Below are 25,427 nucleotides of genomic sequence, written 5' to 3'. Positions count from 1 at the left end.
CATCCTTCACACCTGCAAGAGCGTGCGATGACTCAGCCAGCCCCTCACAACAGTCAGGTTTTTCTCTCTTCATTAGATTTCAAACAACATTTTTATAATGAATAATTTCAAGCACAGACGGAAACAGATGGAATAATATAATGACCCCCCACATACCCTTCACCAAGCTCACATGTGATTTAAATAAAATGCTTTTTCCTCCTATTCATACTGATATATAATGCCAAGTCTTAAAGAAATGACAAGTAAACCCCCAGTGTGGGAAAACTGTCTCCAAAAAGAAAATCAAACCGTATCAATGGGTTACCTTGATTTGCAACAACTGAGGGAAGCAGAAGAATTTAAACAGTAAAGGTGGTTTCACTCTAACCGAGACAGAGAAGTTTCTATTCCCAAAGCTACAGAGGTTGTATAAAGACCAGAGTTCTCAGCTGGGTTACAGAAGGCTCTGTTTCTATTTCCCAATGTTCTTCTGTTTGTTTTCTTCTGCCAATTCTAAACAGAAGCGTTTCACTTTGTTTGTGAGAACTCTGACAAGATTAGTGTTTCTTAAATATCATCTCTTGCCCACCGTGTCAAAATCAATACTCTTGAAAATAGACTGAAAATTCCTTAGACTTAGGAACTGGGATCCCTCATGATGGGGCTCAGGAACTGGCATTCTGAAGCAGCAGTCCTGGTGATTCTGACACACAAAGTTGGGGACATGCTGCTCTGTAAGTGGGGTATTCGCCTGACTGACTGCAAGCCCCAAACGGAAGCTTCTCCTGAGAAGGGATTTGACACAAGCTCAGCCTCTGCTGCCCCCCTGCAGCCCCGCCTCTAAACTGCAGGCATGACCTGAAACTTGGGGGCCCAGTTTAAAGGTCTTATGCCAACGACTCCCCAAGTCTCTTCGGAGCTGGAGGGCAGGAAGTCTCCCCTGTTCTGAAAGGCACAGTCACGGGAGGGTGACCTCCTCTTCTCTGACACTTCGCATCATCTCGAGTTTTAAAGGCACGAATGAACACTTTATCAGTTTGGTACTGAAGAACTCTCTAGTTAAAACGCAAACAAAGTCTCTCTCTGTCTCTAAAGTTCTTCAGGATGTGAACCGCATCTCCTAGTTGTTACCTGATAAAAGTACACACATTGAAGTTTTCAGTATGCTGAACAATATATCCACGTCACTTAAGATTCTATCTTTATCTGCCACTGAGCTGACTTGCTACAAGTTTGGGTCCCTCAACTACTGACACTGTGGAAAGTGTTCAGCTCCCCCCTGGGTCTGCGCTGCCAGATCTGGTGCATCCGGAAGCGGTACCTCCAGAGGGAGAGAAAAGTCCCAGCAGGCACACTCTCCGCACTCGTGCGATATGATGTGAACGATGGGGTTTGTCCCAGTTTCCTGTGGCCCGGTGACAAAACACCACAAACTTGGTGGTTTAAATCAGTAGAAATTCTCCCACGGTTCTGGAGACCACACGTCCAAAAGCAGTTTCCCTGAACTGAGATGGAGGTATCGGCAAGGCCAGGCTTCCTGCAGAGTCTCAAGGAGAGAATCCTTTCCTCACTCCTTCCAGTTGTGCTGGCTGCTGGAGGGCCTTAGCTTGTGGCCACAAGCTTGAAGCAGCCACCTTCAAGTCTCTCCCCTCCATCTTCACACGGCCTTCTCTTCTGTAATGGCAATCTCCCTCTGCCTCCCTCTTTAGGGATACAAATGATTGCATTTCGGGCCCATCAGATAATCCAGGATGACACCCCCATTTCAAGATCCTTAACTTAAGCACATCTGCAAAGACCCTTTACTTGCCATATAATGTAACACTTACAGGTCCCAAGGATTAGGACGTGCATACTTCTGTGGGGCCATTTTTCAGCCTAACACAGTTTCTTACTTTCACCATCCTCTTCTGCTGATGCGCAAGTGTTTCCTTTTCAGTGATCTGGTTCTTAAAATCACTTGATTTTACTTCATCTGTCTAAAATCTTGTTTCTCCACATTACTGACACGACCTTGAAGTGTCTCCCCTTCCGCAGTGGCGTCCAGGTTGAACGCGGGGGACGGAAGGCGTTCCTGCCCACCCCTCACTCTCGCTTCTCATCCTCGGCCCAATATTTCTGTTCCCTGGCCTCTGCCCCCAGCCACTGCGGTCTTGTTCCCTTTCCCTGTATTCCTTACTGGCACACTGATGCATGAACATCAAAGGTGCCTTCCTTCTAAGGGACAGCAGAGTGCAGGAGGGATACCTGTGAGCTCCAACTTGCTTAGCACGCCATTTTCCTTGGTCACTGGCCATTCACCTTTAAAAAACCCAAACAAGCGCACCAGACTACAGTGGAGACTGCCTTTCTCTGGAGGGAAGAGCGGTTTTAAACTTGATCCTAACAGTAACGAATCCATCAGCAGTTTTAGTATCAAGAAAAATTAACTGACGTTCAAGAGCAGCAGCTCCTGAATCTTTCAGATTTATATCCAGATAAAAACAGATGTCTGCAAAGTTGCATCGTAAATGATGCAGGATTCATGCTCCTGGTTAATTTCTTGCCACTGAAGAAACACTGCATTTTGGAAGCCCTGGACATGTGGAGAGTGACTCCATGATGATATCTCAGACCTGCAGCTTATCCAGGCTGGCTTTCTCCACAGGATCCAGGGTGCAAAAGAATGCAGCATTTGGGTTTTTTAAATTGAGCACAGCTGATGAACGTGTAGACGTTGATTCCTTCAGTGATAGAATCAGCCTCCCCCTGGGTGGTGGGAGCCAACGAGTGAGCACACACTATGTTCAAAGCCCCATAGCCGCCTTGCTCTCAATGATGTTCCCCTTAGGCTTGGGCCTGACCTCACCCATGAAATGGACAACCACCTGGTTATCAAAGCCTCCTCTACCTCAGCAGGTATCCCTTATTACAGACTTTACATCAAGATCCATTTTAATTATGAGTATGGACACATCAAGAGTGCCATCTCCTAGGTTAAAGACAAAAATATTTCGCGTGGCACCAACCTTCCTAACCCATAAGCCACTGCAGCAGTAGCTGGCTCAATGATTGAGAACACACAGAAACCAAGAATGGTTCTAGAATCGCTAGCGGCCTGACTCTAGGAATCATTCGTGTGAGCTGGTGCTGTGATGACTGTTTTGTTACAGTTTCCCTAGAGTAAGTTTTTGTAGTTTCCTTTGTCTTTATGACAATCACAAAAGTTACTTCCTCTGAATTTAAGAGTTTTATGGCATTTGGAAGCTTGACCTATTTACTAATGTGAAAACTGCATCTTATCTGTTCTATCTAATCAAATGTCTGGCTTTGTAAACTAGACTAGCGGGATTCAATGCCACTTGACCATTTGTACAGTCAAGATCAACAGATCTGTGCCCAATGTAACTTGAGTAGGCCTGTTATCCCAATCACTGGCAGTGATATCCACTTTCCAGTGCCAGAAGATTTCCACGAGAAACTGATGGTGTCAGACTGATGATAAGAACAGGTGCCTTCAATGAGGTCTCTGAGTAGGACAGGTTTGGCTTGTTTGAGAAGAGACACTAATTGTGTTGTGGTCAATAAGTAGAGCAATTTCATAGAAATCTATTCTTTATAAAGCTCAGTTCTGACTTGGATTCTTTGATAAGGTAAGTTCTGACCCACAGGTAGTTGGGTTTTGCTGAACTCTGTTGAGGGTTGGGTTCTCGGGAAAGCAGACTCTCACGTTTAAAGTACAGAATGTCTACTCAGAAATGCCCTTGGGATCAACACCTGAGGGAGGGGGAGGAGACAAGAGGATAGGGTAAAGGGAGAAGTTTCTGCAGTGCAGGCCCATCCATAGCTGCAGCCACTCCATAGTGTGCTCTGGAGCTAGAATGGCCCTTCATCTGTCAGTCCCTGGATGTGGACTGGCTAAGGTGAGAGGATTCTCTGCAGCTGGGGCAACCCTTGAAGAGGCTGCGAACTGAAGGCTCTCCACCAGCAACACTGGCCCAGCAGCTGGGGCAAAGGGTCCTTCAGGGAAGGGGGATCTGGGCAGCGTGGCTCAGAATCCACCACAACTCTGTTTTCTGGACCTTTCAAGTCTGATTATCTGTTGTATGCATCCTACCTTACCTGACCAGGTACTGTAGTTATCAGGATGCACAGAAGAAAAATAAAGATGAAGCCTTAAGGTTTTGGGGGCCATATTACCCTTTAAGAATATGCTATAAGCCATGTATACCTTTGCATGCAAACATATGAAAATTTCTGCACACAATTCTAAGGGGCTCACAGACCCCCCCACCCCCCACCCCAGCTTTCACGGACCTCAGGTTAAGAACTCCCAGTGAAGTGATCTAGCAGGGAACACATAATGGACGACGGAAAAGCTTAATACAGGAAAAAGAGAAACTCACAGAAGGTAGTTCCCCCATCCCCCATTTCTTAAGGTATCTGTTTATTCTGTTTTCCAAAATCCCCTCCAGGATTACTGTTAACCTATGTAATACACATCTCAGAAGCAAGACGATGATGTCTAATAAGCCATTAAACTGTGATTGTCAAATGATGAAGCAGGCCTCTCGCAGTCCTGCCAACACCAGCAAGCAGGCAGGTGAAGTAGTGGAACGGCTGCTGGCGGCATCAGCTAGAAACAGAGGCCTGCGTGGTCCTGCCCAGAATCTTTTACCTTTGCCCCACATGGCTCTAAACCTCTTTCAGCAAGCAAAATCACAAATGGCCCAGGCCCTCCCCCCATTCCCCACCCCCTCTTGCTTTAAGTGGCTTGGAAATTAACAGCTCGATATTTGGCCTATTAAGAGCCTGATCCAAAAGGGTCCTTAGGAAGTAAGTATTCTCAAGAAGCTGGGGCTTGGAGAATAATATCGTTAGGCTACTGTACCACCCAAATGTACGCCACAGTCACGACTCACATCCCAATGCCTCCACACTGTGCCTTCAGCAAGCCCTAAGCTGTAGCTAGAACATCCCTGGAGAAGGCAGAATTGAACTTCCTTGTTTTTAAACTAGCAATGCCTTTTCTGGGTATATAGTCTCCCATTTTTTTTCAGCAACCAACAGTTTATACAGTTTCAATGAGGTAAATTGAAGACTTTGACTCTGGGGATAACAGCTGACAGGATTTAAGGTGAGCAATGCAGAATATTTTCCTTCCCTTGTTTTCTGTGAGGGTGATGAACTGTATTGTGGGTTAATCTGAGAAATTAAAAATATAAACACACACTATCTCTAGACCAGTGGTTCTCAACCAGGGGAGATTCTGCTCCTCCGGGGACATCTAGCAATGTCTGGAGAAATTTCTTGGTCGTCATCAACTAGGGGAGGGGCTGCCAAACACCCTACAAGACACCTAACAGTCCCCGCGGCAAAGAATTATCTAGCCCCGAATGTCAGCAGAGTCAAGGCTGAGAAATGCAGTTCTAGACCATGTGAGAGGTATTTCAAGTTTGGTTCAGAGGGAGCATTTCTGCTGCCCTGCCTTCCGGTGAGGTGAAAGTAGTCCTGATGATGGGAAAATGGTCACTGCCAGAGATTTCACTGCTTGTTCAAACTATACTGTGAGCACTTGGAAAGTCTCAGGGTAAGTGGGAGGCACCCATGAGCATGGAATCATATCCTGGAGCTGGATAGGCACAGCAGCGGGGCACAAACGGCTGCGGGCAGAGGCAAGCATGTGCTAAGAAGCAACATCTGACACTCGTTCTGACAGCAACCTTAAATGTAGTGCTGGCAAACCTTAGGCATTCCTTAAAGTGCTATCTACAGAGAAAAGGGAATGTAATGCAAATGTTCAACACTAGGGAAATGTATGAGTCTATTACTGTCTACTGGAGGTCATATCAATAGATTACATGATGTAACAAAAAAAATTATGAAGACACTCCAGTAACATGGCAAAGAGTCTAAAAAATAATGGCAATGGGTCCATTGTCGTTTTCCTTTAATATTAAAACATTGCAGTTGTTTTAATATTTGAAAAATTTACACATATTTGAAACACAGAAGTTGAAGACCGATAGTCAAAATGCCTTCTTTTAAGAAGATTTTTCTTTGGCACGTTTCCAAAGGCCACAGGAAGTCAGGCCCTGCAGTGGGTGTGGTGCCCAGAATCCAGGCCTAACTCATGACTTTATAACCATCAACCTTTGGACTAATGGCCCCATGTGTACAATGATTACAAGTATGCATACATCTTGGTATTCTTTACTTCTGAATGAGAAAACTCAATGTGGCTTTGAAAATTCTTTCCAAAATGTTTATTTGCAGCTGAAGTTGTTCTTCCATGGATACTAAAAAACATGGAAAAGGAAGATGCCCAGACTAGACTCCAGGGTGACCTTGGGAACACAAAGCTAGAAACTAACTACCACAAAGTGAATTCTCAAATACATGCTACTTCTTAAACAGGAGATTAAACAGTAACCTTGGGAAGGAAGGTTTGCCAAATATAAAACCAATAAAGGGGAGAAAGTAAATAACTCACCGGGAGTTATTATGATGAATATTACAGGCTCGGGCCATTAGCACCACAATAATTGGTCGAAAGGCTTTTCCTTTTCCATCAAAGTAGTATTCACACATTTCCTTAAGTTCTGTTGTAGATATGAATAGTTCCTGAAACAAAGTTTCTCTGTGTCAATACAGCATCATAACTGCACAGTCAGTGGGATTTCTTTCACAAAACTTTGATTTTAGTGTATTCATTTCAACTGAGAAATTCAACACTCAGTAGGAAACGGTTCCAATGTTGTATGGCCATAAAGCTGGCTGTGTGTGGCTGGGCCACAAGCAATGCCTGGCTCACCCCCAGGGGCCTCAGTGCTGGGGTGGGCACTGCTGCCGCCCCATGACTCCAAGAGATAGCAGATTGGGGGAGGAAAGCACCAGATGGCCAGTGACAGCTGGAGAGAGAAAGAAACAGGGCTGGTTACAGCTTGGAACATGGAGGGGAGAGGACAAAGATGGGGAGTGTAGGAGCCAATGAAGCAGGAGGTCAGTGGGTATCAGGGGCTGGAAGACGAGACGTGGCCAGAAAGAAGAGCAGGGGTCAGAGTCTGGCTCAGCCGTTACTTAGCCACACAAGCCAAAGGTTCATAGGGAAAGTGTAAGACATGGTTTACCTGATGGCAAGGAGCTTCCAACTGAGTTGGGAAAGCAAAATTTTAAAAAATGTGAAATATTCAGTGAATAATATGGTGGTAACTTGAACAATGCCGTACATTAAGTGCATTAAAGTTCAAAGAATGGAGAGATCAGTGTGGATGAGAAAAACTGAACATTTCATGGAGGAGATAAGCTTTGACTGGGGATTAGAGTATAAGTAGGATTTTGATTTCTGAAGAGGAGGGAGAGCCTTCCTGGTGATGGGCATGTGTGTTTACTGTATCTGTCCCTCAGGGACTCGCTGGAGAGAACCAGAGCTTATGCCCTGGGAGCAATGGGAGCTACAAATGGACCCAAAGGACCTTCAGCAGGGCTCAAGTGAACACAGTCCAGCAGGCCAGCCACTCACTCCCTCAGTTAGTGACTCAGTGCCAAGGACGATAATAAACGCAGAGGTTTCGAAGATAAATAGGACAGCCCCTTGCCTACAGGCAGCTCAGAGTCTAGATGGGGGAAGGAAAACAACATTGCGGTGGGACTGCTGTCGTGGAGGTAAGTGCAGCTGCTCTGGGAGCACAACGGGGGCGTCTCTGGCTCAGGCTGAGGGCAGGAGGAGGAAGGCAAGGCTGGGGACTGAAGGCAAGAGACAGACGAGACGAGGAGGGTGTGGAGGGGAAGAGGAGGCTGCATCGAGGATCCTCCCCGGGTTCCTGGGTGGCAGCCTCCAATCAATAGGAAAAACAAGAGAAAAAACAAACTGTAGGAAAAGGTAGAGCTTCAGATCTGCCAAGTGCGAGACAGTCATGGACATTCCAGGGAGCTGCCCAGTGAGCAAAGTTTAGGAGAGAAAATTCCATCTGGACTGGAGGTATTATGTGGGACTCATAAGCATGGGAATGGGTAAACGTGAAGACAGAGAGAGAAAAGGAGCCGACAGAACCCCAGGGACAGCACAATTAATAGGGGTGGGGTGGAGGGGACAGAGAGGAACCCAGGAAGCTGACTGAAGGATGGCCTAAGAGTCAGGAGGACGAGCAGAGTGCAGAAGCCAAGAGGTGGGTTTCACAGAGGGGGTTGTGGTGAACAGTGTCCAATGTTCAAAGAGTCCGGGAAGATACAAACCAGCAGTACCCACTGGATTTGGTGGAGGGAAGCAAAGGCAGTTTCAGAGGAGAGGCTGGAAAGGAAGGCACAGTGCGATGGCGGGGCAGTGGTGAAGGGGCAAAAGAGAGAGAGAGGCCAAGAATACTGGAAGGGAAGGGGTAGGAGGACACAGGGTCAAGGGATGGTCCTTTAAAAGACAAACAGGAAGAAGCTGGAGCATCCAAAATGGATCTGAAAGAGAATGAAGAGGGCGAGTCTGCAGATAAAGACAGGAGAGCAGGGAATTGCAGGAGGAGTTCCTAGGGCCCCAAGGAGGCAAAGGGGATGGGACTTAACCAGAGGTACAGGGATGAAGCTGGAAAGGAGGAAACCCTGACTTCACTGAGGTGGGAGGGGAGGAGGCCGGCACGCAGCAGTGTGGGCTGCAAACGGCCCAGAGCAGGCGTTCAGGGAGTTCCTCCTTCACGGCCTCTGCGTGGTCCACTGGACAGGAAGTGGTGAAAACAGGAGAGTCGGGTGGGGGCTGCAGGGGCAAAGTGCAGAACCCTGAAACGGGAAGGAAGCTGACCAGGGGCACGTGAACATTTCTGGGCAGCATCCGAGAATCCACGTGAGGCTGGGGGCCACTGAAAATTTTGGGAAAAGAATGCTTAGCGAAGAAAGCCCTATTTGGGTCAGCCTGGCACTGATATTCAGAACTGGACAGGAAGACAGTAGCAGGAGTCACCGGAGGCTTCATAGCCTCACCAGGCCTGGAGCACGTGATGGATTTGGCAAGGAAAGGTTAGATGACTCTTTGGACGTGTACGTGCTGCCTGTACCTTTTTTTTCAGTTTCCCAATTCTGCCATCAACCCCCTCTGGATAGTAACTTGCATTGCATCCTCCACGATGCCCCACACTTGTTGCTCAAGAAACATTTGAAACCTGACATTTGGGAATCAAATCTGCAACAGCACGGCACACATGTGAAAACCTGCACTGTTTGCGCATAATTCTAAGAAATCAACATTACTTTACAGCATCGTCAAAAATATCTTACCTTCCTGATGTCCTCGTACAGACCTTTCAAGTCTCTCCAGCCAAGGTTAAAAGGATCAGTGTATTTCTCACCGCTCCGTGTTTTACTACAGCAGCACACTGCTGGCGTCACGTGATGGAACCTGGAGAGGCAGAAATGCACACAGTGGAAGACTGAGCGTTATTTTACTGAGATAACTTCACTTTTAAGTAAGAATTATACAGGCCTATGCATATATATACAGCAGAGTACGATGATGGGAAATTTAAGCCCAGATACTTGCTGGAAATTAAGCATGAATACAAAAAGGTCATTATAATTTAGAAAAACATAACAGAATTCTGATCTTGCTCAACAATACATCAATTTTTATAACCAGGACCCTGAGAACCCATAAAATCAAAGAAATATAAACCATGTTCATTGTGTTCTGAGTTTAAATTTTATACAGTTGGGCCTCCATACCTATGGGTTCCGCATCCGCGGATTCAACCAACCTCGAACTGAAAAAAATATATTTATATATATAAATATATATATATATATGAAAATATATAAACTCATAAAATTCCAGAAAGTTTCAAAAAACAACATTTGAATTTGCCATGCTTGGTAACTATTTACACAGCATTTACACTGTATTTATAACAATTTGCACAGCATTTACATTGTATTAGGTATTATAAGTCACCAAGAGATGAGTTAAAGTATATGGGATGAGGGGCTTCCCTGGTGGCACAGTGGTTAACAATCTGCCTGCCAATGCAGGGGACACAGGTTTGAGCCCTGGTCCGGGAAGATCCCACATGCTGCGGAGCAACTAAGCCCGTGAGCCACAACTACTGAGCCCATGTGCCACAACTACTGAAGCCCTTGTGCCTAGAGCTTGTGCTCCGCAACAAGAGAAGTCACCACAATAAGAAGCCCGTGCACTGCAACGAAGAGTAGCCCCCTCTCCCCTCAGCTAGAGAAAGCCAGCACACGGCAACAAAGACCCAACGCAGCCAAAAATATAAATAAATAAATTTAAAGTATATGGGATGGGGACTTCCCTGGTGGTGCAGTGGTTAAGAATCCGCCTGCCAATGCAGGGGACACAGGTTTGATCCCTGGTCCGGGAAGATCTCACATGCTGCGGAGCAACTAAGCCTGTGCGCCACAACTACTGAGCCTGCACTCTAGAGCCCGTGAGCCACAACTACTGAAGCCCGCATGCCTAGAGCCCATGCTCCACAACAAGAGATGCCACCACAATAAGAAGCACACGCACCACAACAAAGAGTAGCCCCCATGATCGCTGCAACTAGAGAAAGCCCGTGCACAGCAACAAAGACCCAATGCAGCCATAAATGAATAAATGTTCCTTTAAAAAAAAATAAAGTATATGGGATGATGTGTGTAGGTTGTATGCAAATATTATAGGACTTGAGCATCCCCAATTTTGGTATCTGAGGTGGGGGCGTGGCTAGAACCAATCCCCTTCCACCATACCAAGGGACAAATGTATTCCCATTTTTTCAAAAGGCAGAGATCACATAGAGCAGATACTGTGGCACTTAGTTAAACAGCATATCCAACTTGTTGGACTAGCCCATCACAATTTAGAATAGAAATTTACTGGCAGTATGGCTCATAACTTTAGTTGCAATACGGATTATAAACTTACCGTGATATACTATACATATTTGGAAAGGCAGACGTTAAACTCTTCACAAGATTAAAATAGGACATCTATAAAATAAAAGTATTAAGAAACTTGTAAGAATATTTGTGAAAAACTTGTTTATAACACTAGATAAATTAAAACTCCCATAATTTATAATAAAAGTAACCTTTATCTTTTAGTTGTCCATTTAGACTGACTTTAGAAAAAAATAACAAAAAGTTTTCTTTCCTTATTACAAAAGCAATATTCGTCATTACAGAAAATATAAATATAAAAAAGCAGAAAAAAAAAACCATCTATAATCTATCCCTTCCCCCAAAGACTGCTCCATATTCACATCTATCTTTCCAGATCTGAAATTCCCTTCCATTTAGCTAAGAGTGGGCAGAGAATAGTAAGGATTAGTGTGGCTTACACTCTTTTAAAGTCTTAACTTGGTTTAAAACAAAGAATAATCAAGATCCCAAAAGCATCTGCCCAGACAGTGAAAAAGAAAGGATTTCAATGTTAAGGAAGAAATTTACAGTTACACAAACACTGCCTATTTCAAGCCGCTGTTCCTGAATATACCTGGAAATGGTACTTCTTGAAAAGTAATGTCAACAAACAAGCAAGCCCAGCAGCACATTTTGATAATATTGAGAGATCAAGAACAACAAGAGACGACTTCTAAAGGATTCAGAGGTGGTGCCGACAAATAGTTCTGACAATTACTGTGCACAGGAGTGGGGACCCACAGATACAGCAGCTAACTTGAAGAATTCAGGGACACAGGCATTTCAAAAATTACTAATTTACTAATCTGATGTGTGAAGGGCTCTTACAGAACACTTGAAGAAAGTTATCTTGACAAAGGATGGATTTAGCAGTAGAAAAAGAAAACAAAGGTAATAAAGCCTTACAATGTGCTTTCACACTATTTGACTCTCACAACTACTTGTTTTTATACAGCCGGGGAACTTGAAATTCAGAAAAGTCTGAAAAATTGGTAATACGGGTATGTTTACAATATATCAAAAGAAAAAAACACCTACAGCACTGTGTGCATTATGTGATTCCACTAAAAATGTGTACACCCACACAAATAAAATCAGGAAACAGGGTTTAGAAGCATATAAACCAGGCTATTAAAAATAGTTATTTTGGAATAAATAGGATCGTGGGAGTTTTTTGCTTTATTCTTTTAAAATTCATATTTTTTGAATTTTCTTTAGTGAACACACCCTGCTTTAGACATACTAAAATGACAATAAAGGTTGACTTTGCCAGGCAGGCAGGCCAAAGAAGGCGGTCCTGAGTTCTATTTTCACCATAGCATTATATTCATTAAACCAGTAAGGACATTTATGACACCCCAGGCATTAAAATGTCCTAAGGAAAAAAAGTGATAATCCTTTCATTTTACCATTACATGACACTTAACCTACTTTTGTCAGCCTTCATGTGTAAATGATTCACACGAATTTAGGATTTATTATAATGCTTATTCAATCTGAGACCTAACCTCTAACTTGGGGTGAAGAGTTAAAATTACACAGCTAATACAGAGGGCTCTTAACCACTGGGCAGTGCAACAGCGTAACTTGTTGAAAGCCTGGAAGGTGGATCTTGGCTCAGATCCCAACATTTCCCGGTAGTTACCTTGAGACAGCTTTCTGATAATATCTACTCACAGAGATGCTAAGATTGAGAGATCATATGTAAAGCTCTTAGCTGTGTACATTTAATATGGTACGTACTCAACCAAGCTGTCTTCTGCCTTAAGAGTACCTTCGGGCGGGCTTCCCTGGTGGCGCAGTGGTTGAGAGCCGATACAGGGGACACGGGTTCGTGGCCCGGTCCGGGAAGATCCCACATGCCGCGGAGCGGCTGGGCCTGTGAGCCATGGCCGCTGAGCCTCCGCGTCCGGAGCCTGTGCTCCGCAACGGGAAAGGCCACAACAGTGAGAGGCCCGTGTACCGCAAAAAAAAAAAAAAAAAGAGTACCTTCGGGCAATGTTTCCCAAAGTGAGGTTAGAGGTGCTCAGGAGAACAGGAAAGTATTCAAAGGGAGTGGTGTAACCGGAGCCACTTAGTGTGCCACTGCTAGCACGGGCAACAACCATCTCCCAATTCCGATTCTGTGTCTTTCCATCACATATTCTCCCTGAAAGCCAACCTTGCCTCTCATGAAGTTACTTTTTTTAAAAAAGAGAAAATGCTGAGTAAGAAGCAAGACATACTGACAAGTGATTTGGCACAATCATATACACACTGGTTTCTGTCCTATTCCAAGACGTTTGAACACTACCAATGAAGAAGTTGAGAGAACATACAAACATCAGGAAAAGTGGAGCTGTGCTGGGAGAGACAGGCGTGGCTTTATCGTTGTTGCTCTTTGTCCCCAAGGACTATCAGGCCCTAACAGACTTGAACTAGCCACAACACACCCTCCTGAGGCAGACACCAGAAGGCTCATGTATTTACAGTGAAAAATACCACTGACACGAATCAGAAATACACGGTACTGGCATTACCAGAAAGGCTCCTCCTCCTTGTGGTCATTAAGGCAGACATGGAAGACATCCAGCATATTCTCTCCAGGAAAGCACCCTATCTGTGGCTAAGATAATTGTTTAATGGGCATGGAATTGAAAATAAATAAATAAATAAGGAGCATCAAAGAAAAGACGTATCAGTAGCATCAGTGGTGGGTGCATCCACCTCTCCAAATAACATCCTCATCTGTGGTACTGGAACTATTTGAAGGCTGGCTAGGACAGTGCTGAAATGGATCCCAGCAGACTCTCTTTTTCCCATATTCTCTCTTTACTGTCTAATCCATAGACTAGCCCAGCGGCCATTCTCTCTCCAAATGCCTATTTTGGATAAGTTGTGATTATGTATGCATATGTATCCCAAAGTAGACATTTAGAAATACTACATATTTCATATTGGGAAATGGTCTTTGATGGACACGGAAGTGCACCAAATCTGACTGAAACGGAAGAGTCCTAAATTCAAAGAAACGTTAAAAAAAAAATGAGCCTTGAGGATGAGAGGAGAACACATACAATTACTATGCGACCGGAGAAGTCTCTAAAAGGACAGTGAGTCCACAGACCTTGCATGGTTATGCTTACCAGTACCAGCCTAGCCTGTGGTACGCCAGGAATTAATCACTACAAAGTGCGGCAAAGGACTCACAGAGCCATAGAAACTTGTCAATACACAGGAGCTAAACTGACCGGAAAGGGAGAAAAATGAGATGGAGTCCAAAGGCAGCAGGGGAGAGCGTCAGGGAGTCACGGTTAGTGCTCAGATTCTGACTCTGCTTCAGGAAGTCATAGGTCGATTTAAAAATCAAGGTTTCTCCACTTGCGACATCCTCAGGCCTCTTCTCCTTCCAGCCCGTCCAGGTGTGCCCTCCCTCCGAAACAGCTACCGCAGGACTGAACTCCGGGCCACTCTAAGCATCAGCCCTGCGTTCTCCACGAGACTTTTCCGCCTATTCCGAGGCTACGCGGACCCTCCGTATCTCTGAGCGCTCAGAGCACCTTTTGCTCTAAAATCCCAATTAAGTTCTGTTGCCCCCGAAGCCCTGGCTGTAACTCGAGAGGGAACACCTGCAGACGCTCTCCATGCTTTACGCATACCCCAGGAGACCACTGGGCCACACCTGCGTTTCCCCGGGACCTGGCTCCTCACCGCCCCTTCCCCATACCCAAGACGCTCCCCTGTCCCCAGGACACAGCTCTGCAGCCCCGCGCGGGGTGCCCACCCCTCGGCTCTGTCCCGTCCTCGGTGCCCCGCCAGCCCTGGGTCGCGTCCCAGCGCAGCCCCGCGGCCCCCGCCCGCCGCTCGTGCAGCTCGCCCTCATTCATTCTGCGGCGCCGCTGTCATTAGTGCGGTGACCTCTGCGCCCAGCTACGGCGCGCGCTTCCCGGCCTCACCTGAGCGCTGGCTGCAGCGGCGGCGGCGGCGGCGGCGCGCAGCCCGGACAGTCCCGCGCGGCCGAGGGAGCCGGGCCCGGGACTCCGCGCCGCCGGCCTCCAGGAGCAGCCGCGCCGCCACCGCCACCAGCACGAGGCCATGGTCTGCGTCTGAAAGTCGCGGCAGAGCGGCAGCCCCGCCTCTGGCCCGGCGGCCCCTCCTGCCGGGACCCGGAGCCGGAAATCCGGCAGCGGAAGAGCTTCTGCCTCGCCAGCCCCGCCCCTTCTCGCTTCTCTCGAGGGCGCTTCCCGCCCCGGAGGAGGAGGGGCGGCCGCAGGGAGCTGAGCGGCGGTGGGGCGGCTGGATCCTCTCGTAACCCCGCCCGGCCGCCCGCCGCTGGCTCGGGAGAAACCAGCTTGATCTTCCTTCTGGGGAGCGGCCTCCTCCGACCCCGCCCAGCCGGTGCCTCCAGTAGTCTCCGGAAAAATGCACCCGTGTTAGACCGGCTGTCATCTAGAAATGCTACAGGGCGCCCGACGAACAATCATGAACTTTCCTTTTGCGTATTTAGGCAGAAGTAGGACGCGAAGCATCGGGTTCCTGTTTTGCTGCCTAATCCGGAGGCTCCAGTTTCCGCGGCTGCTTCTCTTGGGTGTTACCTGCCACGCCGTCGTCTGCTCCTTATGGCGACCTGGCCTTGCAGGAAGTGCCAGCCTTTTGCATCTTTACAGTAACAAGTCAAACCCCGAGCAGGGCTATTGTGAAAGAGAAGTTAGATTAGCCTCGTCTCTCGACTTCTGGACGCTCTCCTCTGAAAACCTTATAGGTATATTGTGGCCTAGTTTGGCAATCTTGCTCACATCTGGATATGTGAGTCCCGCTAGTGGGTGTACTGAGCTGTGCGAAGTTGTTTAATATTTGGTAATGTTGAACCTACTTGTAACCAGCCCAGGGAATACTGGAGAATGGACAGGATTAATGCCCGATAAGGGTTATAAAGACCTTTTACTTAATTCTGTGGCCAGATCTACTCTTCTCATGGTAATGAGAGGGTGTCTTTATAAGAGAAGTCGTGATACAATTAATCATTCAGTACATGCGTACAAACGCACAAAGCCTATCAGAGAAAGTGTAAGCATTGGGGATACAGAAATAGAAGAAACTTAACTCTGTCCTCAAAAAATTCACTCTTATGAGAAAATAGACCAGCAAACAGGCAACTGTGATTCTCTGATATTTTTTCTTGTTCTTCTGACTCATGCATTTTGCATTAAAGAATGCAAGCACCCGTATAGCTGAGCACATTTTTACATTTATCTTCAAAAATTTTTTAACTGAATAAAAGCATATAATAAAGTTTTTTAAAATGTCAGTTTTATTGAGGGGTTTTTTCCCCTAATTTTGAAGAATATTATATAAAAGATGTCAGGTGCTTTACAAATTAAGGTTGTTAATATGCACCTGTGGCTTATCTTGATCTAGGGTTATGTATTAAGAAATATCCACAGGTGGAGTTGGCCAAAAGAGTGTTGCAGTAAACACTTGTACTTGCAACAATCCCGTGACTTAGAATATTTTCATTTGCCGTGTTTTTATAGGTAGAGAAACAGATATATAGGAATTAAGTGTCTTGCCCAAGCTCACATAGTTGGTAGATAGAGCACTACACAATTCTGTTATGCCATTTTCATTTAGAAATTGTTTACCCAGATTAAAACAATAACCTGGCTCTTAAAAAGATGTAATTCGGCAAAGCTAAGTAGGGGGGAAGGCAGATGAAATTTGTGAAGGCCTCCACCATTATAGTATAGCTAAACTTCCCATGAACAATCACCCACCAACAGGACATGCAGAATACAAAGGAGTTCCTTTGACCCAACTAGGCCAAGCATGAGTCTAGAAAGTTAAAACAATGTCTAAGCTGTGCACGTAATTGCCAAAGAACAGACTCCTCTCATGCACAGTCTAGAAATGGCTTGGGCCTTTTTGACTGCACTTATACAAATGAAACAACTAGTCACACTGATAAAAATGGAATAAGTGTACAGTTGAAACATTTTCAAAGTTATTTTGATATTGGAGAATTGGCTACACTCGAAGACATTTTATTTCCATAATGATGATACTGTTCAAAACATTAGGTAGGACCAGGTTTTACAGCCAAGGAGAGATTACATACAAAATATAACCATATATTGTTTCATAGTACTGCATAGAAACACCTCATCCTGATGTTATTAGATAACTGATAAATGAATTATCAATGTAACTCTGGTAACAACATTGATTGAGGGAAGAGTTGCACTGAAAGGTGAGCAATTTTTGTGCATTTCGTATTCTTAGACCAAACTGAATTCTGAAGACTTGAAATAATACCCTTATTTCTACTACCGATTTCTCTGAAATGTTAAGATAATGGGTTAACATGCGTTCGGAATTTTCTCTGGGGTCGTAGTCTATGACTGATTAGTTCACTAAATGTAACAAGGGTGAGGACTGGGTACCTCTGAAGCAATTAGTCTTTTTTATTCCATGGCCAGTGATCACAGGTGTTAGCTGATCAGCTACCTTGCCAAAATGTGAGTCAATCAGTACAAAAAAATAAGTATTAGTGAAACATTATATACTGCCCATGCTCTACTAAAATTTTAGAGCATCATAAAAGATAATGCATTAATTATATAATTTAGTCTATTTCCACACAGAGGCTCTCCTAAAAGAGAAGAAAATACACTATTGGATCATCTACTCCTAATCATAGTCAGGTTTTCTTGATGGATACTAAAATCTGTGTTTTGGTTGACTACCCATTTGTTCCCCCATGATGCTGCCTTATTCACCATGTACTTAGGGGAAAGTGTAAAGAGCTAAATCTGACCCACATTTGCCTGTTTTTTACTCATATGGAGAAGATATAAGAATTCTCTTGTTTCTATTATAACTGACATTTAGTTCACCTAGGCTTGTGTGGAATAAAAAGGAGTTATTCCAAACAATTGAACAAATTGACATGATGCCACCTTTCTCCACTGATTCAAAATATTGTTTTCATTATATAGGGAATTCTTACATTACTTTGGACTGTTTCTGTGCTTTTTATGGAGTCCCATTGATTTTTGCATCTATTTTGGGGATAGCAATATTTTTAGTTATTTTTACAATTTTTAAAATGATAAGGAAGCTCCCATTTCTGTTATTAAAAAGTGTTTTCTCAGATTTACACTTTCTTTCTTCAAAAAAAAATCCTACTACGATTTTTGACTGGATTTCCATTATGTTTAGTAAATAAATAATTTGGTGACAGTGACATCCTGATAATATCTCTATCCAGAAACATAGGTTTTTGTGTCCCTTGTTTTAGTAATACACCTATCCTCTTCTATTTTTTGTTTTAATTTGTTTGGATTAGGAAAACATTAAGATTTTAAGAATTGTACTTAAAAGTAAACATTTTCTGAGTATCTAAAGCATGCCCAAAGCTCTCTTTTTTTCTCTACAGCTTTTTAAACAAAGTACATGGGCTTTAGTGCATGGACTTCATGAAACATAGTTTATCTCTTTAGAGGCAATTTTTAGAATTCTAGCCCTGTGAACAGGCATGTATCAAATGTTTTGAAGTTTCTGATGGGATTGGAAGCAGTTTTGTACATTTAGTAAAACATCTGTTGCCTGGTTTACAGTTATTTATGTATATATCTGTTTCCTTCAATTAATTATGATTTTTCTGAAGGGCAGAAAGAATGTGATTAAGTGTCAAATATTTTTTTGGTTGGATCTACTGGATTGGCCAGTACTATAACTCTGATACTGTAATGCAGCTCACCTCATTTTATTCATATATTCTTATTTATAAATAAATTGCACATCCCATTGGTCTCCCATAAGTGAAAATCTTTGAAGACAGGGTATGTGTCTTGTTTTAAACTTTTTTCATCTCCCATCTTCTTGGACAGTTTAATATACTGTAATATATGAATATTGAATAGATATGGTTGAAAATAAGTCTTTAAATAACAAAGTATGAACAAAATAGTAGTTTAAGTTGATTTTCTTAAACAACTGTAGGCTTTCTAAGGACTATTAATGCTGTATATGCAACAAATGAGAACATTAAGAAGGGTTGTCTTTTTTTTTATCAGCTGTGTTGCCAATTGATCCTGTTAAAGAAAATTATGTGCGTAAAGTGAAAAACTGTGTTTTTTCAATTGCCTTCCCCACTCCTTTCAAATCAAGAGTCCATCTTGTAGCGGTTTCAAAGGTTAGGCTTTACTTTTTCACAACACTTAACTCACTATAACTTTTGTCTAAAAAATTAGTAATATTTTTTTCAGAGTTAAACTGTTAATCTATTGATAAATGATTATCTTTGTGTTTTAAAATTTATAACTTGGAGAATGTCATTCTTAGAAGTCACTTTTTGATACTTATTCCTGGAGCCTAGTACTCAGTTTCATTTTAAAGTTATCTTACAGGAAAACACACTTTTGTGGAAAAAAGGGGTAAATGAGTTAAATTCTTAGAAAGGGGCTCCAATAACAAATTCTAAATTATTCTCTCATGATATAGATGAATTTGGGATAAAAATAGGACATTTACTTTTTTCTAGTTCCTTTATAAAGAATATGTACTAGGAAGAATATTATTTTACCATGCATAATAAGAAAGCCATAACAATTTTGGAACTATCTAATAGACCTAATTTTCCCAAGTAGCATAAATAATCCTAGAAAGTATGGTACATCTCTTCTGAGAAAATATTAATGTAATTTTGGAAGAAGTTTATTCTTTTAATTTTCTTTTTACCAAAAAGTTTATTTTCTCAAAAACTATTAAAGGATTACTTAAGTTTGTAAGAAGATTTTTCTTTTCCTGCCTCAGCAAGTGCTAGAAGATATTTTGGACCTTGATTTATCTGTCTCAGAAACAGATGATTTTATCCAGCTTGTAAGTGGCGAAAAGATAGTACTTGGATCCATTCCATTGGCTCACAGATATGGGGGCCACCAGGTAAGAGTAGCACCAATATCACTTCCTTATGCAAATATAAACAGCTGGTAGAAATGCTATCCTATTGAAGAATTTATTTTGCATTAATTTCTAATATTAGTGTATTGAGACTTCAAGATGTTTCTAAAAGAATGTGTCATATATAGATTAGCTGATGTGATTTCTTGTGCTTTTCTTGTGATTTCTTACATTCAAAAGCTAGGGCGTAAGTTTCTCTAATGGAATTGAGAAAACTGGGGCAGCACAATATAACATTTCTGTGATTATCACTAGAGAATTCATTCAGTGGAGTTTGGCAAGAGATTTAGGCAAAGTCAGGCCGCACAATAAGTCAATATAAAAGCCTCAGAAGGGCAAATAGAATATAATTTTGCCAGGATAGCTGTAGAACATTTTTAGAACTGCTAGAAATTAAGTCAGGATTAATTGGGGATGTTATACATGCTGAAGCAATTAAGAAGGCACCTTCTAGAAATACAGCAAGACGTTGAAGCAAGTTCAATGTGTGGAATCTGATTTAAAAAAAAGGAGAGGAAACACAGAACCAATTGTTGAAATTGCTGTGACTTTCTTGTGAGTTAAAGATTAATTGATTAATTTAAGAGAATAGAGTGATGTTTAACTTAGCAAGTAATTGTTGGCAATAATAATAATTACCATCTTTTGAGCACTTGGGTGTGTTGGACACAGTGCAAGGCATTTTGCGTATATTAACATTCGTTCTTAGAACAATCTGGCAACGGTTTTCCCATTTTACAGAAGTGAAAGGTCAGTCTCAGTGAGATTAAGTTACTCAAACAAATTTCCACAGCTAGTAAGTGGCACAGCTGGGAGCTGAACACCACAAACAAATTTTAACAGAAAAGTTTGGAAACAGTTAATCATGTACATTCAAAAGCAATTTTTTCAGGTACAGTATGCTCCTGATTTTATATTGTATGCGTATAGTATAGGCAAATTTTCTACTAATAAATCATTCCTAGTTCCTATTCTGGAATTAAATAGATCAGTTCTCAGTATTCTACACCTAACAAGCTTGAGCTCAGCTATAAGATGATGAAGAAATTAATTATATGTCTTAAATTTATGTTTTTTAAATGAATTTCAGTTACGTCTTATGGATTGAATTTTATTTTCACCTTTATTCAGGTTGTTGTTATAATCTTAAAAATGCACTATTCCATTTTCAATTTTGACAAAGTAACTTTGATTATAAATTACAATAAAAGCTTTAAAGGTTAATAAACATGAATAATTTTTCCTTTTAGTTTGGGATATGGGCAGATCAGCTCGGGGATGGAAGAGCCCATCTTATTGGAATTTACATGAACAGGTACTATATGTTTTCTTGAATAACAGCTTTCCTGCTATTATTATAATATTATTATATTATTCTGCTAACACAAATCTGCTAATATTTAGGTTTTTTTTTTTTTTTTTAAGGCAGGGTGAAAAGTGGGAGCTCCAATTAAAAGGCTCAGGAAAAACCCCATACTCCCGGTACTTCTTTTTTTTTATTTTAGTCATCTAAGTAAAAATTGGTGTTATCTTAATTATAACTGAAAATCTTTTTTATCATATTACCCATAGAAATGGCGACGGCAGAGCTGTGCTTCGTTCCTCCATGAGAGAATTTTTGTGTAGTGAGGCTATGTACTATCTCAGAATTCCCACTAGCAGAGCTGCAAGGTAATTCCTCTTCCCTTGAAGCTAAATTTCAAGACCGCATCAGGTTATCTCCAGAAATGTGTCAATCAAGTGAGCAGATAAACCCCCAATAGCATGATTTCTCATCGTTTCTTATAGTTTTAGTTACTTCTTGATAGCTTGCTAGCAGTTAAGTACAGTATAACTTTGTTTGATTCTCTTACATTTCAGTCTGGTTGTAAGTGATGATGCAGTATGGAGAGATCAGTTCTACAATGGAAACGTTGTGAAAGAACGAGGTAATAACAGTTCTTAGAACACTTACATAAAATTAGACTAAGTTCTTCAGGAACAACAGAAATTGGGCATCTTTGCAGTCTTCTTAAAACATGACCTGGGGATCTTCATGATGTAATTTCAGTGTTATGATAATATAATAGAATATCCTTTCCCACACCCTTACATCACTAATCCATCCTTTTCTAACAACAAACTTCTGGGAAGTTAACCTGGGAAGTTTATGAACAGCCAGCAAAACATTATAAAGCCAGTGCATGAACAATCATATACTTCCTTCCCAGGAGACCCCCTCAGACTTTACCTCAGATCCCGATTGCTCTTACTTCATGTTTACTTCCAATAAGTTCGGTTAACTTTTCCTTCAGCTTTTAGTAGGTCAGAAATAAATTAGAAAGGGGATGAGAAAGTGCCATAGAGCAGTGAAAAAGGAAGAGTGAGAGAAACTTGACTCTGAATCTCTGGAGAGGCAGGAGACCTGAAAATCAATAATAAACATATTTAATTATTTAAAATGTAGAGCTATTGAGAACCGCTGACAGCCCTACTTGCTTTATTGGGCCCCTTGGACATCACTGTGTTACGGGCCAGCGTTTTTACTGCTGTTTATAGTAATTCAACGAGAGAACATTTTATGTTCTTCATGCTTTGAGAAAAATATGTTTTGATAAGGTTTTCATAATAATCCCCCTAGAGTATTCATGTTTAAAGGAATTAAAGGTTATTTATCTTTAAGGCATCTCTCTCTCTCCTCTTTAATATTATCTGGATAAAATGCATACTATTACTGCACATGGGGCTTTAACAGCTATTGAGGTCTTTTTGTTTACGGTGATTGGAAATGAGATTCCGATCACAGACTGTTAATATGATGGGCACAATACTACTTTTATGTCTGTGACGTGTATATTGTTAATGTGAATTTTTTTTTGGCCGCGCCTCATAGCCTGTGGGTTCAATCCCGACCAGGACCTGGTCGGGATTGAACCCAGGCCCTCAGGAGTGAAAGGGCAGAGTCCTAACCACTGGACCACCAGGGAATTCCCTGTTAATCTGAATTTTGAATTAGATGGTTCGGAAGCCAAGCTTAATGGTTTCAAATTATCTCAAGTATTTCTCCTTTTTAGGCCGTTCATAGAATTTCCACATCTAAGTCATATACAGATATTTTGATTGTGCTTTTCCCTAATATTTGCCCAGCAGACACTGTAGGAAAAGAGCTGGACACGCAAAAAGAATATGTGAAGCCTCTAGCCGGCTCTGTGGGAATTGATTTGTGACTTTGGGCAAGTCACGTTTTCCCCCTGTTTCTCCAACTAAAATGAGGGGTTAGATGAGATGACACCTTCTATGTCTTTAAGTAATGACATTCAGTGATTCAATGGCTATTCATAAAGTAAACATTCAGAATCATCTATTGAGCTCTTTTTTCCTAAGTGAATGTATTTTTATTGCTAAAAAAAAAAAACACATGAAAATAAATATTCAGATTATTAGCGTGAATGAGTCCTGACTATATGGATAATTTAGTCAACCCAGAAAATACTAATTAGCCCTTTTCTGTGCATACCACTGGACTCATCTCTGGGGGTCCAGGAGTAATAAGTATATACCATGGTCCCTGGTCTTAAGAAACTCAGTCTTCACAGACACTATAGCAATAGTGTCTATAGCAATAGACACTATAGGCTCCATAGCAAATGAATAATAAATAATCTGAGGTTAGGAAAAGGGCAATCCAGTTAGCTTTATGGAGGAAGTGGGAATTGACCTTGAGCACAAGATTAGAAAGTTAGCAAGGATTTCAGTATGGGGAGAAGTGGGGTTGGGGCAGGGAGAAGTGCACAAAGGCCCAGAGGTAGCAGCGAGTATGGTGTTTCATTGAAGGACAGCACCAGCAGAGCAGCAGCTTTGTCATCTGGGATAGACCTCACCTTGACGTGGAAACACGTGTCAGTACAGCATTCCTTATAAGAAAAAAGCGTGAAGTCATTTACTAATTGTATTACTAATGTCTACGATCAGAACGGAAGGCGGAAATAGAAGGCTACAAACAATCATAAAATGCATAGATTCACTGTATTTCTTCATATTCGTAAGTTAGAACATATGCAAATTTTTTAAATTGAAGTTAATTTCCAATTAGTTACACAAATGGAAGTCATGTACAGGGACTGTGCCACAGAAATATTCCACTAATTCTATATTTCAGGGTGAGGTACAGGGAAAAGGTCACAACTGAGGAGACAGTGGGAGCCTAACAGTTTAACCAAGTAGCATCTCACTAGGCTGGGGCCTCAGTATTTCTGAAGGTGTTGTGGTTCCTCACATTCTAACTGATTCAGGCATAAAGAAAGACAGAAAAATCCTTGACCCTTTCTAGGATGTAAATTAATTGTTTTTCTGATAAATCCAATCACTGTATTCTTTTTTATTAAAGTCATTTCATTTTAAAGAAAAACATATGCTGTGTTTGCGTAGTTTAAAATAGTTTATGCTAAAATAAATGTTTCTTTTCCAGGTGCAGTAGTGCTGCGTGTTGCAAAATCATGGTTTAGAATTGGATCGTTAGAAATTTTGGCTCATTATGGTGAATTGGATTTACTAAGGTTAGAAAACCATTTTTTCCAATGGTAGAAGACAATTGAAAGAAATGCTTATTTATGTGCTGTGAAGTTAAAATATTTTTGGTTTTCTTGTAAGTAAAACCCAAACTTTCAATTAATAGATATTTTCAGCACTTGCTGTGTGCCTAATATCGTGTGGGTTTCTATGAGGCTGAAAAAGAAGGGTTTAGACCCAGTAGACCCTTTTCTCAAGGAATGCTTTTATCTAGTGTGCAACCCAGTTGGAACTGAGGGCCTCTGTGCTACCCAGACACCTGGGTGGAAGTGACTCAAACTCCCCAGTTCTGCAATTCCCTTCCAAGTTCTGGGATTCCCAGGATGCGTCCTCTGTCTCATATGTCTTCTTTCCTGGACTCTGGTTTTGACATGTGTGTGATGCCTGTTTCATAGTGGGTTGACCCAGACATGAAGCTCAGTCCCTTCAACAGAACAAAAGCAAACAAAGAACAGACTGAAATTGCACAAAGCACTTAAGAACAAATCTTACTGGAGATTTCTTCAGGGAAGACAGATGAATCGTTCCTTCAAAAGAGCAAAAGCTCTTCCCCTTGTGTCATGCAGTATATCTTCCATCAAACTCTGATGCCTTGGTGCCTGTGGAATCTGTACTCACAAAGTTTGTCTTCCTCAAGCCAACTTAGCAGGATGTTTCTTCAAACAAAAACATTTACTCCCGACTTCCCTGGTGGCACAGTAGTTAAGAATCCACCAGCCAATGCAGGGGACACGGGTTTGAACCCTGGTCCAGGAAGATGCCACATGCCGCAGAGCAGCTAAGCCCGTGCGTCACAACTACTGAGCCTGTGCTCTAGAGCCTGCGAGTCACAACTACTGAGCCTGCGTACCACAACTACTGAGGCCCACATGCCTAGAGCCCATGCTCCACAACAAGAGAAGCCACCGCAGTGAGAAGCCTGCACACCACAACAAAGAGCAGCTCCCGCTCACTGCAACTAGAGAAAACTGGCGCTCAGCAACAAAGTCCCAATGCAGCCAAAAAGAAATAAATAAAATTTTAAAAATATTTACTCCTTTAAGAGGAATTCTGTTTCCATTTGTTAAGAGCATACAGTT

The 25,427-nt window shown here is 42.3% G+C and overlaps 2 protein-coding genes across 9 annotated transcripts in view; one reads left to right on the top strand and one right to left on the bottom strand.

Moving 5' to 3' along the window:
• Window positions 1-15,067, bottom strand: part of PDSS1 (decaprenyl diphosphate synthase subunit 1) — a 55,412-nt gene extending 40,345 nt beyond the window's left edge. For 2 of the 8 annotated variants that reach the window (XM_089903955.1, XM_089903933.1), the window contains exons 1-4: window positions 14,796-15,062; window positions 10,865-10,929; window positions 9,220-9,340; window positions 6,455-6,585 (exon numbers count right to left, since the gene is read on the bottom strand). In XM_089903955.1, coding sequence (XP_089760081.1) covers window positions 6,455-6,585; window positions 9,220-9,340; window positions 10,865-10,929; window positions 14,796-14,936 — 458 coding nt within the window. In that variant the 5' untranslated portion in view covers window positions 14,937-15,062. Of the gene's footprint in view, window positions 1-6,454; window positions 6,586-9,219; window positions 9,341-10,864; window positions 10,930-14,090; window positions 14,532-14,795 lie in introns of those variants that run through there. The other 6 variants (XM_089903949.1, XM_089903948.1, XM_089903928.1 and 3 more) reach the window with 6 other exon arrangements.
• LOC111178021 (uncharacterized) overlaps window positions 14,864-25,427 on the top strand; it is a 33,192-nt gene continuing 22,628 nt past the window's right edge. Inside the window, exons 1-8 of the mRNA XM_022580354.3 lie at window positions 14,864-15,601; window positions 18,915-19,033; window positions 19,654-19,782; window positions 21,051-21,115; window positions 21,226-21,282; window positions 21,373-21,471; window positions 21,661-21,728; window positions 24,248-24,335. Of these exons, the coding sequence (XP_022436062.2) occupies window positions 15,295-15,601; window positions 18,915-19,033; window positions 19,654-19,782; window positions 21,051-21,115; window positions 21,226-21,282; window positions 21,373-21,471; window positions 21,661-21,728; window positions 24,248-24,335 (932 nt within the window). The 5' untranslated portion in view covers window positions 14,864-15,294. The remainder of the gene's footprint in view (window positions 15,602-18,914; window positions 19,034-19,653; window positions 19,783-21,050; window positions 21,116-21,225; window positions 21,283-21,372; window positions 21,472-21,660; window positions 21,729-24,247; window positions 24,336-25,427) is intronic.

The sequence above is a fragment of the Delphinapterus leucas genome, chromosome 2 (assembly GCF_059928025.1).
Source record: "Delphinapterus leucas isolate spDelLeu-1000000601 "Yukka" chromosome 2, BTC_Dleu_Yukka2, whole genome shotgun sequence".
NCBI lineage: Eukaryota > Metazoa > Chordata > Mammalia > Artiodactyla > Monodontidae > Delphinapterus > Delphinapterus leucas.
Note: the sequence above shows the minus strand (reverse complement) of the source record. Positions and strands in the feature narration are given on the sequence as shown.